This window comes from Oratosquilla oratoria, chromosome 18 (assembly GCF_046742065.1).
Source record: "Oratosquilla oratoria isolate Oo_2021 chromosome 18, ASM4674206v1, whole genome shotgun sequence".
In the NCBI taxonomy this organism is placed as follows: Eukaryota; Metazoa; Arthropoda; class Malacostraca; order Stomatopoda; family Squillidae; genus Oratosquilla; species Oratosquilla oratoria.
This window is the reverse complement of record NC_134794.1, coordinates 63,151,449-63,166,536: the sequence shown is the minus strand read 5'-3', so window position 1 is coordinate 63,166,536 and position 15,088 is coordinate 63,151,449. Positions and strand designations below refer to the sequence as shown.

The 15,088-nt window shown below is 37.5% G+C and overlaps 1 protein-coding gene across 6 annotated transcripts in view; it reads left to right on the top strand.

The window, feature by feature from the left end:
* Positions 1–15,088, top strand: part of LOC143035331 (uncharacterized) — a 34,586-nt gene that overhangs the window by 18,963 nt on the left and 535 nt on the right. For 4 of the 6 annotated variants that reach the window (XM_076202279.1, XM_076202275.1, XM_076202280.1 and 1 more), the window contains 3 exons: positions 4,982–5,272; positions 9,941–10,205; positions 13,103–15,088. The exon at positions 13,103–15,088 is cut by the window's right edge and continues 535 nt beyond it. In XM_076202279.1, coding sequence (XP_076058394.1) covers positions 4,982–5,272; positions 9,941–10,205; positions 13,103–13,257 — 711 coding nt within the window. In that variant the 3' untranslated portion in view covers positions 13,258–15,088. Of the gene's footprint in view, positions 1–3,010; positions 3,763–4,981; positions 5,273–9,940; positions 10,206–13,102 lie in introns of those variants that run through there. The other 2 variants (XM_076202277.1, XM_076202276.1) reach the window with 2 other exon arrangements.

Below are 15,088 nucleotides of genomic sequence, written 5' to 3'. Positions count from 1 at the left end.
CAAACAAGGTCATCATATTAAGACAACAGGGCATGACTTGCAGTAATGGATTTAAACTGGACAAATTTAGAATTAAGAAGGGAATTGGTGTAGTGAGCGCTGAAACTATCAGGTGTTTTGAGAAATAGACAACTTTATGGGTGGGGATGAGGTGGTAATGGACATGGAACTGCCTAGTTTAGGCCCCATGGTCTCTTGTAGTCTCCTTCATTCTTATGTTCTTATATGAGTCACTATTTCCCATTCTTTTTATCCTGTATCCCTGGTTTTCCTCTTCCTGAACCTGTTCTTCCCCATTCTCTTCACTACTGTGGTCGGACTTTCCATTTTCACCAGTCATTTCCTGATAATTTTTTAACGTTTGGCGTCGTATTATGGGTTCAAACGAATAAACGAATTCCACTGCCTAACCCCTCATCTTCAGATTTATTTAAATTCTGCGACATGTTTCAATAGAAACCGCAATAATCAGTTCTAAGTCGATATTATCTAGATACAATGTTTGGTTACTGTGACGTTCCGCCGACGCGTGATGACTGGTTGTGCGTCTCGGGAATCGTTAGAAATTCGCTCCTATTCTAATAAGAACATGACCATTAAGATGGTGGAATTGACTGGGATAGTTTACAAAAACATTGCAAAAGGTAGTGGGTGGTCTAGAAAAACTATTTCGTATACTATTGCATTCTGACCATTAGTTCTCGTTTTTCTATGACCGCCCGTCACCTTAGGACCTGAGGTGACTTGGGAAATCACTGTGTGTGTGATACATCAGCTTCCTTTGGGTATCGTCACTGCAAAAGTCGCATCCTACCGTGGACACCGTCTCTCCTGCGTTCATGATCTGTGAACAGTTCTGGACCACCGGCAAAGTTGAGATCCGACCGGGTACCAGCCCCGCAAACCATGAAAAAAGGTGCGGCCCGCTGTGACTCGGTTGGTAGAGCGCGTGGTGAACTCGGAGTCAGTTCGAATCCTGGTCGCTGCGCAGGGGTTAAGAAGGGCATCATCCACTCTGAGTAATGGCCCCCGACCTCTGCTCATCTCGGACCTAAGGTCACTTGGGCATCATTGTGTGATTCACCATGGTCTTTGATCACGTGTTAGACTCGTGATCGACAGCTACTACCCTCCCGGAAGAGAGCTCATATATGACCGATCTATGGGTAATGCTGTGACCTTACACGCAGACATGCCCACGAGAGTTGGAGTAACGACTCGCAGCGATACTGAAATTATTTCAGCCCTGGGCGGGATTCATAGTGGTGGCCGTGTGTGTGTGTGTGGAGAATAGTATGATTTCCGGCAAACTTCTCATCCCTTTTAATACGTAATGCTGACGGTGTAAGTTTAATCTAGGTGACCGCCCCCCCCACTGAGTTAATTCTGGGATACTCCTAGTTTTATTTTATTTATCTATTTTACAACGTTCAAAAGAAAAAACACTTCATACCTGTGATCGGCAGGAATTCATCGAACCCTGAAAAGTACAATAGGATCACAAAGCATCATGTATCTTTGTGAATATGTAATAATTTCCTTGTTTCTGTTTGTTTGAATATTCCATTAAAGTATGGTATTATAACTTACCGTGGCCTTAGGGCCACTTTGTGATTTTCTTCGGCTTTGTTTTGGTGGTGGTGATGTGTGTGTCGGCTTCGGGCGTGGCAAAGGGGATAGGTATGGGAATGGAGGGAAGGTTGACCGGAGACTGGTTCTCTTATAGAACGCGTCCCCTCACTGTATATCATACGACTCGTCGCATTTACACTTCACAGAATCGGGTTTATATGAGGTCTGTGATTGCGTTAAATGTCATATCAATCCCCAATCACGAATCATTAACGTTTCTGGTCAGTTTCAAATCATGTCTTGAACTAAGTAAAACGGGGGCCGACGTCGCGCCGAACGCCTACTGACCTTTGGCATCTCGTTGCTAAAGGTCTATGGGAGGTCAAATTTCACCTCAAGTGAAAATATTGCACGGTACATAATCCTCATACATGGGAATTAGAGATGGGTAATACACTAGAACCAGTACTCAAGACGGAGAAGTCACTAAGTTGAAAATAAATAAATAAATAAAAATGAAAATGATATATCGGTAACTCGACATTCCCGGAGAGGGTGATCGACCATATTTGGTCCTATAGCGTCGAGTTTCTCACATAAGGCCACTCTAATTAGAAAAAGGAAAATTGTATAATTTGTCATACATGCTTTCATATACTAATCATTCTAGAATACAGATTTCATATAGTTTGATATACTTAATTGCCGTACTTCAACTTTAATCCTAATTCTACAACTATCAATTCACAAAATTAAATGAGGTAACCACAGATTTCTATGTCAATTTGTAATAGTAGCTTATTTACTCTAAAAATGCCTCTGTCGGGATTTACTCCTGACAGTGTGTGATACATTAGCTTCCTCCAGATATCGTCACTGTAGTGGCATAGCGTGGACACCGTCTCTCCTGCGTTCGTGATCTGTGAACAGTTCCGGACCACAGGCAAGGCTGAGGCCCAAGCGGGGTTCCAGCCCCGCAAACCACGAAAAGAAGAAAAAAAAAAAAAAAAAAAAAAAGAGAACCAAACTGTTTGGCTGATACGGTATGGGTGACTCAATATGAAAGTGCTAATAAACATTGGATTTATTAAGCGAGATGACACCCTACATATGCAAAGAAAAAAATATGCAGTGTCTGTACAAGAGGAATGGACAAACAAATGTTGACTTACGCCGTGTAAACATTGTATATATATATATATATATATATATATATATATATATATATGTGTGTGTGTGTGTATATATATATATATATATACATTATATACATATATATATATATATATATTAACTGAAAGTCATGTGTACCAATTTTGTCGAAGTGTTGGCAGTATTGGGAAAATTCTGTAACATCTTCACAGTCCAATCGCGATGATTTGGAAGGACAAATACGTATGAGAATAAACTTGGATACCGATCTGCCGCGCTGCCAAGCGCACACTGTTAAGGGGATATCGCATGTAAGCGGGCTCAACACGGATCAATATTATTGCGCAATATTTCGTATGAAAAATAAACTCGTGTACCGACCTGCCGCGCTGCCAAACGTATGTTAACGGGATGTATGTAAATCGGGCCGTGCACAATTAATATTATTGCGCAATATTCCGTATTGCACAATATTATGTACGGTGTGGGAATGGTGTTGAAGAATGACACAGTATTTTGAAAACATCATAAAGAGATTGATATTTTATTGCACAATACGTATTGAGTGGTGTGAGGGTAACATTGCGCAATATCCTGTCGGACAATCAGTGTGCTTCCTGCCCTGAAGTCGTTAACATGTCAGGCAAGAAGGATGAGCGACAATTCCTTCTGGGAATCATACAATTGTACAGGGATTTACCTGTACTGTGGCAGGTTAAAAGTAAAGAATACAGTGATAGACAAAAGAAAAACAGCGCATATGAGGTCTTGGTGAAAAAATATAATGAAAAATACCCAGGAGCTACAAGAGATGATGTAAGAAAGAAAATAAATTCACTCAGAACAAATTTTAGAAAGGAATTAGCGAAAATGAGAAGTTTGCAGATGTCAGGGGCTGGATCAGACGAGATTTATCAACCAACGTTATGGTATTTTGATGAGATGCGGTTTCTAGTAGATCAAGAAATGCATTCACAGTCAACGAGCGTAATAGGCATAGAGGAGGATGAAAATGGGGAGGACTTTAAAGAAACATCGGTAAGTAAAATATTAATGAACTACTTAAGCTAATCATACATAAAAATGTAGCCTATACCACAATAACAGTGAATAATAGATTATAGACTGTATAATCAGAGAATAAATTAAAAGGCTAATTAATTATTAGCCAAGGATTGTAACACCTTTTTATCTATTATCGGAAAGCAGTATATATAGGCTAATAGCAAACAAGTATTTTCATTATTCGATACTTGAGTTCTTAATCAAACCAAGAAATGTACTCTACACATAAAAAATATGATAGAAAAATAGAACATCATAAAGTGGTCCAAGTACAAAACCTATTGCACCCTTGTCTTTATAGCATTTCTATTCTGCCATGGGACCTTACTTTCAGAGTTAAAGTTTTCACAGTAGGTCTCCCTTACCATTTCTACATACTCTGATGAATATCTAGTCTTAGTACTCTGTGGATTTAGTAATTTTGGTATTAATCTCCATGATTTCTCATGGATCTGTCAGATCTCTAGGTTAACAATGTCCACACTGCCTTGGTCAGTGCATGCATCTGGATTCATTCCTAATAAGTAGTTATATTAAGAGCAGCTAGCAAGATGATACACAAATAGGCTTCTGGAACACACCAAATAGAGCATTCACAATTCAAAACATTCTCAACAATGTATCTTGCTTTACTATGCCGATAATTGAATATACACTTAGGATTATTCAGCACAGCTTGGTTGTATGGCTTTAACAGGTTTTTAGACAAAGCAAAAACATGGTCACCTATCAGTACATATGGAAGTTGTCTGTTGTTGTTTGATAAACAAACAGGCAGGTTTAGGGAGATGTAGCGACTAATCTTTTAACATCTGTTCAAATGTTTTGTGACTAAATGCACCTCCATCAGACACCCAACCATTAACAGCAACATATGCCATTAGGAATTCATGTTCGAGTTTACAACTGCTGTTAATACAATGCTGTAGGTTTTCTTGTAGTTGTAGTATATAGATCCCGAGTTCAGTGGACATTTTATTTCCACATGCTTGCTGTCTATTGCACCAAGGCAGTGAGGGAAGTTCCAGTGCTTTTTGAAGCTCTTTGCAATCACCTTTCATTCATCTGTTGCCCTGGGAAGCTGTAGGAATAAAGTAACTCAGATTTATATATAACTGAGTGCCATGATAGTTTTACACCAGCACATACAGTGTCATGTATTTATTATATGTTTGTGACCATCAATTTCTAGGTTGATGCCTCTACATCAGCAAAATTTATAACACGAACTCCACCAAAAAAGAAGACCAAGATGGATCAACGGGAAGAACTACTAACATCTGCGTCCAAGCGTCTCCGCAACCCAAATTATGAATATGCAAAATTAGCAAGTGCCTGGGTAGTCGAGTTGCAGAAAATGAATCCTACACAAATGCTATTTGCTAAGAAAGCTATAAATGATATATTATTCGAAGGTCAAATGGGAACATTACATCGCCACTCAGTTGTTATAAATGCACCAATGAGTAGAACAAGTACCCCAGTAAGTAACCTATCTTTAGATCAATCAAGTACCCAGTACAGCACCCTTGACATAAGTTCAGCGAATGTGATGATACATAATTCTGCAATAGAAACACCACTCAGCCAGTATTTTTCTTCCCTAGAAATTGGAGTCTAAATGTGTGTTAAAGGAGTTATAGTAATTATGTACTACATATACACAGGAAAGGTTTTCTTATATTACAAATATTCAGTCTAGTCATTGATAGGAAGGCATTTTCTACATTACGTGCATTATAACTTGTATACTATCACGTTAAAGGAATATTTATGTTAATGGGAAAACATAGTCAAATACTATAACATGAGGAAATATTATTTTCTTTAATATGATTATAGCCTAATTATCACATTGATATGTTCCTTTCTCTTGGTACAGTTTATGTGGCTCCTTGTGTTAAAAAGACAACTCATTTACTTTTCACATATAGATATTGAAACTACCATACATTCTTTTCTTACTTTTACATATCCTTTGAGGCAGTGAATAATCTGCTAAAGAGGACCACAAATAGGGGTCATAATATATGAATACCTGTACTTCTGCTCATACTTTTCTCTGATGGTGGGTTACAATTTCATTTTATTGGTATAATTGTTGAAAATCAATTAACCACTTAATCCATTGCCCTAAATCTCTCTTGTAGACCTATCACTCATATGTAACTGGAAACAATCACTGGATTGGACCCTAATTAACAAAAGAAAGATATTTTGTTGTTGCCTGGGTATACCGGTAGTTAGAGTGGTGTAGTGTAAGATGAGGTGTTTGACATCTTCTGTGTGATGGTTGGATCTGGTTTATATTAATTGACATAGTATCTTTTGTACATACATACACCAACTGCTTTTTCTGCCTTACAAGGGAGGTAGCCACAGTCAGAGGGATAAATCCACTCCTGCCCATTTCATCCCCACATACTCCACTCCCTTTCACCACCCCTCCCTTCCTCTTTTCTTGGCTCCTCCTGGATAACGGGTCATTCCTGCATCTTGCCCACTGCCCTGGGTCAGAAGCAATGTAGCAAGGCCACTTCATTTAATTGGTGAACCCCCCTCTCCGTCCCCTCATGCAGAAAAAGAGAAGACAGGGAGAAATCTCTTTGGGCTGCATCAAAATATCATTCACACATACTCCCTCACCCTCCATCCCCCACCCACTCCCATGCATCACAGCATCATCCATTCAAAACGCAAACTGGGGTAAATTTCTAAATGAAGAAACAAAGATGGAAGAGAAATGGAATATACTAAAAAAAATGATAATGAGGGAGTGAACAAATATGTGCCACAACAAAAGCAAGAAAGAGTATACATAAAAAGCTGGTACAATAAAAAATGTAGTGAGGCTAAGGATAGAGGAGACAAAGCTTGGAAAAGATGAAAAAAAAAAAGTAAATGGCAAACATACATCAAATTAAGAAATGATTATGTAAAAATATGTAGAGATGAAAAGAGAAACTATGAAAGAGGCATAATAGAAAAATGCAAGGAACAACCTAAACCAAAAAATAAAAAAAATAAAAATGGAAAAGCTGCACCAGGGAAATTATGTATATATAGAAGAACTAGAAATGGCTGAAATTATGAGCAATCATTTCAAATCAGTATTCACAATTGAAAATTTACAGAACTGTGAGGGAATAGAGAGAGAGATCCCCTCCACCAACACAGAAGGAAATCAGAGAGTGAATAAAAAACCTTGTTGTCAGAAAATCACATGGTCTGGATGGAACTGCAAATTGGATACTGAAAGAATGCATAAAGGAGTTGACCAACAAAATATACAATATAATTAAATACTCAAGGAAGGAAAGGTACCACAGGACTGGAAAAATGCAAATATTGTACCAATATATAAAGGAGGAAACAAGGGAAATCCAACTAACTACAGATCGGTCTCCCTAACAAGCACAGTAGCAAAAATATGTGAAAAAGTTATCAAAAGTAGATGGGTTAAACATCTGGAAGAAAAAACTATACTGAATTAAAATCAATTTGGATTTAGACAAGGAAGACCATGTACAACAAACCTGATCTGCTTCTATTCGAGACTAATAGAAATAATACAAGAAAGGGATGGATGGGCAGACCGTGCCTTTCTAGACCTACATAGAGCATTTGATAAAGTACCACACAAGAAACTAATAAGAAAAATAGAATCAATTGGTGGCACCAGAGGAAAATTATTGGAATGGTTGGAAGACCTTCTGACTGGGAGAAAAATGAGGGTAGTAATTAGAGACAAATACTTGAATTGGGAAGAAATGATAAGTGGTGTCCCCCAAGGTTCAGTGCTGGCTCCAATCATGTTTGCCATATATATAAATGACATGGATGAAGGAGTGGAATGTTATGTGAATTTCTTTGTAGATGACGCAAAAATGCTAAAGAAAGAACAGAGGAGGATTGTGAATCATTACAGTTAGACCTGGACAAAATCTGGAATTGGAGTCAAAAGTGGGAAGTGAACTTCAATATCAAGAAGTGTAGTGTAATGGAGTTTGGAAAAAGTAAAAATAGAATATCAAGAAATTATAAAATTGGTGAAGTCAAAAAAATGAACTCTGAAAAAGACCTTGGAGTAATAATCAGCAAAGACATGACACCAGGCAAACATATCAGTAAAATAGTCAGAGAAACCTTCAACCTATTAAGATCAATGAAAGCGGCATTTGACTACTTGGATGAGGAAATTATTAAAAAAATATTAGTTACACTAATAAGACCAAAACTGGAGTATGCAGTGACACTATGGACACCCAGTACTAAAAAGAATGTAAAGAAATTAGAATACAAAGAGCAATGACAAAGTTGGAACCAACTCTCTCCAAATTAACATATGAACAAAGATTGTCCAAATTGGAACGACCAACTCTGGAACAAAGAAGAGAAAGAGGAGATCTGCTGACTATAGAATCATGAAAGAAATAGAGATCCTAGATAGGAATGATTTATTAAAATGGGACAATGGAAAAACAAGAGGACACGAAAAGAAATTCAGAAAGGATAACTATAGCAGAGATATATATAAAAAAAAAAAAAAAAATAGCTTCCTACATAGAGTGCTGGATACCTGGAATAATTTAGATAAAGAAACTGTGTGTCCAAATACTATTCAAGATTTTAAGAAAAAACTCAATGCTGAAAGATGGGTCATTGTGAGCATAGTTCCCTTCCCGTATAATACAATTAAGTAAATACAACTAGGTAAATACACAACCATTCTCCGCTCACCCCTTTCTTGACTTCTCCCTTCCTTTCTCAACAGACATTCCCCTCTTTCCCAATGCACCTTTTACCCCATCCATCTATCTCAACCTTGGTTGCCCCTTCATGTTCACTCCTTCCACCTCTCCCTTCCACACCTCTTTTATTAATATTTCTTCACTCATTCCATGTGTCCAAACCATCCCAATATTTTTTCATCAACCCTATCTCCCTACTCCCTTTCCACCCCTGCTCTCCTCCTTACCTCCTCATTTCTCACTCTGTCCAGCCTAGTAACCCTTACAATACTTCAGGCATTTCATCTCAAACACATTTGAACTTTTCCTCTCTAATGTTCCATGTTTCTGCCCCATACAGTGTTGTCTGCACAATTACCCCTTCATACAATCTCCTCTTAGCATCCATTCCCAAATGTCTATTTCTCATTACACTTTTTGACCCCCCAAGGCATTTACTTGCTTTTCTCACTCTACATTCTACCTCCACCTTCACTCCTCCCTCTCCTTCCACATTTGCAACCAAGTACCTAAAGCTACCCACTTCTTCCAATCTCTCTCCCTTAATACTTGCTTCCAATTTGCTGCCATCTTCTCCCCTTGTACATCTCATCACCATGCTTTTACCCATATTTATCTTCAACTTCCTTCTTTCACACACCTTCCCAAACTCCATCATTATCTTTCTTAATCTCTCCTCTGATACTGCTACAAACAGGATCAGAGGAGTGATTAAGGAAGTTAGCGATGGAGTTTGGAAAAGTGTGTGAAAGAAGAAATTTGAAGATAAATGTGTGTAAATTTAAGATGATGAGATATACAAGAGAGAGGATAGCAGCAAATTGGAGGCGAGTATTAACCACTTCAGTAAAATGATGCCTACATAGGTGTCATGAGGCATGAGTGGGTACATGAGGATGCCGACATCAACATCTTGATCTATATATATATATATATTGTAGTTGTACATGAGTTACCCCTGAATTCTGTGCGCTGGTTTGATTATGTTTTCTGTGTTTATTATTACTCGGAGTAAAAGAGAATGAGTAATACAGCAGTGACTTTATCTCTTAAAATGCGAGTAGTGTGATGCATTCTACATATGGCAGCTGATGCTGCACACAAGAATTTGACTTATACCGAAGTGGTTAAGGGAGAGCGACTAGAGGAAATGGATAGCTTTAGATACTTGGGTGTAAATATGGTGGGATTAGGGAGGTGTGGAGGTAGAATGTAGATTGAGAGAAGCAAGTAATGCCTTGGGGGATTAAAATATTTTTTGTAGTAAAATTTTAATCCCCTTACCCCTTACATTATGTAAGCCTCATCTTGTATGATGATACAGCAATTTGTTTACCAATTATATCATCTCCTATGAAGATTTCTGCCAAGTAAGCCAATTCTCTGTTCTTACATTTCAGGAGAAAACAGGAGACAGCTCACCAACACCTGATGGCAAAACAAGTCAGGACAGTGAAACAGATGAGGACTCTCAAGTAACAGATAATCCTGAGGACTTTATAAAAAGAGAATCTTCCTCTAGTGATTCTGAAGAACTCCATAGTGTTAGTGTAAAAGGAAAATGTATGAAGAGTGAGGGCAATGTTGATGAATATGTAGTTTCAAAAGACTGGGAATTTGTTGAAGTTAAAGAAGAACCAAATATTTTCAGGAACAAATTTTATGGTGAGAATGTGTTTAATGTCCGTGTCAAACAAGAACCACTTGAAGATAAGTAGGTCAAACAAAAGCACATTTAACCATAGTGTAATTGATGAACCTTCGGACAACCTGAATTTTGTGAAACATTCATGTTATTTCTATTTGATTAATTAGAAAAATTGTTGCATAATAGCAGCTTGTTCTTGGGAGTGTCATTAGAATACTACAGGGTCTAACAGATAAATCCGTACAAACTTTGAAGAGGTTTTAAGCACTTAAAAAGTAACATATGGCAATTCTGATTGTTTCCAGATACTTCCATTTGTCTAATAATTTAGCCAGTTGTATACTAGCACCGGTGCAATAAACATTAAGCAATGGAACAAGCCAAACGTTCAGCCATATGCGAACTTCGTCGCGCGGGTCACACTCCTAGCGCCATAATAAGGATGCTAAAATACTCCAGACAAACTGTTTACGATGTTTGTAAACATTTTGATGAGACCGGCGAAGACCAATGAGCTGCTCATAAGCCCAGAAGGGGCAGAATTCTAACACCTCGCTTTTTAGCTGGTCTCAAGAGAAGTGTCAATGCAAATCCAGCCTTACCATTATCGACATTGGCAAAGAAGAGAGGTGTCAGCACAATGACAATTCACAGAGCATTAAAGAAATTGGGATTAACCTCATTCTCACAAGGAAAAAGACATCTTTTGACACGAAAAATGAAAGAAATCCGCTTGACCAGGTGCCAAAAGCTGTTGAACTGGATGAAGTCGAATGGCTCAGTCATCAAGTTTTTTTCCGACGAGAAGATTTTCACGGTTGATGCGACTTTCAATAAGCGGAATGATCGCTGGATAGCCTCCTCATCCTCAGAGGTTCAACACAAGACAACGACGAAGAAACCAGCAAGTGTCATGGTGCTCTGTGTGGTGTCAACTGAGGGGGACGTCTTCACTCACTTCTTCAACAACAAGGAGAAAGTCAATGCCGTTGTCTATTGCAAAGTTCTAGAAGAGAAAATAATACCCTGGATGAAAGATAAGGCTAGTGGCAACCAGTTTGTCTTCCAACAAGACTTGGCTCCAGCCCACACAGCGAAGAGGACCACCAACCTTCTCGAAGGGTCAAATGTGCAGTTCTGGAACAAAGAGTTGTGGCCCTCAATTTCGCCAGACCTAAACCCTTTAGATTATTATTTTTGGGCGCGAATTGAGGCCAAGGCATGTGACAAGCCACACAGAAGTATAACAACCCTGAAGACAGACATCAAGAAGGCTGTGGGTTCATTATCAAAGTCTGAGATCATCAACGCTGTATCCAAGTTTCATAAACGCATTGAAAGCGTCATAACAGCTGAAGATGGTTACATTGAATGAAATCATTGTTCTTATTGCCTTTTCTAAATATACTGAAAATTTCATAACTCTCTGTTTATTATAACCCGAGATATTAATCTTAAAACATGTGATAAGAAGTTGTACGGATTTATCTGTTAGACCCTGTACATGGTAGCATTTTACCCATACAGGAAAATATGCTCTTTTCTTATTTCTATATAAACATACCATGTCATCATACCATGTCATTCATCCTGCTTATATGCACAGACCTTGATTTTTCATCATAAAATGTTCCAATCAATGAGATAGACGATAGAAAAGAGAAGGGACTGAAGTCAGATCATCCATTGTTTTCAAATGAAGTAGTGCTATTTAGTGGAAAAACTGCATAGAACTGGTGTGATGTAAGGAAGTGTGTGTCAGCAGGAAATTTGGAATTAATGTTGATAATAGGAAATGAAGAGAGGAGAATGATGGATGAAATGTTGGAGATGAAATTATTTAGGTATGGAGGAATGGACATGGCAATCGCTGGTAGGATGCATCAGTAAGTATGACACAGAATGGCAAAAGTGGTAGATGTAGGAACCATATAAAGGACTTGAAATAGAACATAGAAAGGAGACATTAAGTGTGACTTCATGGATCATGCCTTAAGATTGTGTATGGACAGTAGAATTGACAAAATTAAGATGTAGTAACCCAAAGGCAAAGTTGAAAATTGTTAAATGTGGGAACAAGGGAGAACTAAATGTTACTGAAGTGGTATGGGCATGTTGAATAAATAGAGGAATGGAATGTGAAAAAATACTTTCAGTAATGAGACAGAAAGCATGCCCTGGGCCATCACAGATAATGGAAGGGGGCATGAAGGTATTTAAGAAAAGGAATGAGTGAGAAGGAGATAAGATGAAGAGAAAATATAATTCTAATGTTAAGATATAAAGAGATGAAAAAAATGTTAGGGTGATGAATATGGGATGAGGGTGAGAGGCATTTACTGGGAAGGAAAGTGTAGGGCCCATGCTGTTGACTGAAATTTGGCCAGTTATTTTATAGTGGTAACTGAATATACTTCTGGTTTATAGGTGTGCTCTTGTTAGTAATCTTGCATTCCATCATAGTTTACTATTTTTTTAAGTGTTATCTACAATTTTTGTGTTAATGGGGTTAATCCTTGTGAATGATTAAGATTTCTGTAATTAGTCTTGGTGAAGTTGTCTATTTATAACAATTGTAATCAATGATTGCTGGGACAAACTTGTTTAGTCAGTCACTGTACCCTTCAACAGTGGTATCATAATGTACTTTGTGTGGGTTAACACCAGAATTTTATAAAAATTAGGGGCAAACACTGCAGTTAAGTGAATCTGTAATTAAAAGAATGATAATATTAAGTCACATTTAAGGAGGGATGGCACAGTGCCTGTCACTGATCATTCTTAATACAGAGAGGATAGCTGTTGTTCCCCAGACTGTCTGGCCAAGCAGTCCCATCTTTCAGAGGATTGTTCATTGTTATGGATTGTGGCTTACCATTACTTCTATTCTTGTGAATTACTTTTCATCTTATAGAAGAGGAAGGCAGGACCTTGGGGCAAGGCTTGGGGACAAGACATCTGGAAGAATTAGACCAACTGCTGCCCCATCACTTCCAACTGGTGCTTCCTGGGATTGACTCCAAGAATGAGACAGTGACTGAGACTGATAGTATATATAGTCACTATTAAACTTCTCTCCCACTAGGAATAACTTCATTCTTCCATATAATACTGAAAGTCCTCTGGTGACCTAACTGGAATGAAGGAGTACCTGTCAAATTCATACCCCTAACCACTCCTTTCTTCCTGCAAAGAACCCCTGACAACAGAATCTCATAAAAACCACACCAGCCTCTGCTGATACACAATCCAAACTAACCACTGTATCCCACCAACCCAAGTTGGAAAAATTATGTAAACTATCATCAGAGATGCTATTGAACACTATTTAGAAAGTAACTGATAAATCATAGCCAGTATGGATTCAGATGGAAACGTTCTTGCGTGACTAACTTACTCAAATTCTACAACACTCATCTTGAATTCTGACAAAAAAAAACAATATAGATTTAATATATCTAGACTACCTACTAAATTAGCTTTACACAGAATAAGTGGTAGCCTATTAAGTTGGACTAGTAATTGGTTAAGCATTCGAAAACAGTTGTTGTACATGGGAAAACTTCTAGATGGAAAAATGTTACAAGTACAGTTCCTCAGGGCTCCATTCTTGGGCCACTTCTATTCATAATATATATAAATGATATAGACCATGGACTGATATTTATTGTCTCCAAATTTCCTGACGATACAAAACTATGCAAAATGGCAAATGATCACTTAAACTAATTAGATATTCAATAAGATTTAGATAGACTACAACAATGGTCTGAAAAGTGGCTAATAAAATCATAAGTGTAAGGTTATACACATAGGTTCAGATAATAGTAAGTACAATTAAAAGTTATTTGGAAATTTGTTAACAAAAGTAGATAGTGAAAAGGATCTTTGCATAATTATTAGTAATGATCTCAAATCATCTAAGTGTATTTCAGCCTCTGAGAAAGTGACTGCATGATCTTTTGACTTCAAAAGTCCATCTCTCATTAACAAGCTAAATTGTTAGTTCATCCACATTTGGAATATGCTGTTTCTGTGTGGTCAACGAATCTCATTAAAGACATTGACAGATTGGAAAAGTACAACGGCAAACCACAAAACTGATTCCAAATATCAAAAATAAATTTTACAAAAATTGACTAAATCATAGGAATCTATTTTCCCCAAAAAAGTGTAGCCTTAGAGGTGACTTGATACAGGTCTTTAAGATTCTAAAGGGAATTGACATCAAAAGTGACAAAACTTTCACACTGAGAATCAGACAAGAAATAATGGTCTCAAACTGTCAGGAAATAGATTTAATTAGGAAGTGGGTAGAAGCAACTTTGCCAACCATGTAGTTAATGAATGGAATAAACTTCCTGCAGAGGCAGTGGAATGTAGTTCAGCTCAAAGTTTTAAGATTTGTTCAGATAAACACCTAAGCAAGATGTAATACCTGCTATTTATTTTATATTTGTTTTGATATTTGTCTGTTACTATTTATTTGATTATTATTTATCTGTCCATTTATTATTATTTACTATTTACCTGTTTGTTTATTATTTAACTTTAGCTATTTGATTTATCATTTATATTATTAGAATTTATATTTATTTATGATTATAATATTTTGCATCATACCTATCCTCTCCGTACCTTACCCAAGCACACAAGTAGGTAAAGCAACATTTGTCTGCCCAAGCATTTCATAACTCCCACTTACACTCCACACTCCTCTCAAAGCCACTGCAAACCTTAAATATATCATCTAATGGCAACCTCTTTTCTGTGTCTCCCCATCAGAAAATATTACCTCAGGAACCCTATCAAGCCCTCCTAACTAGTTACCCTGCCACCCCACCCCTCCTTTTTAAAATCTTATTTACGGTAGTGTCTCTGATGATGCATGCAAGCTGAG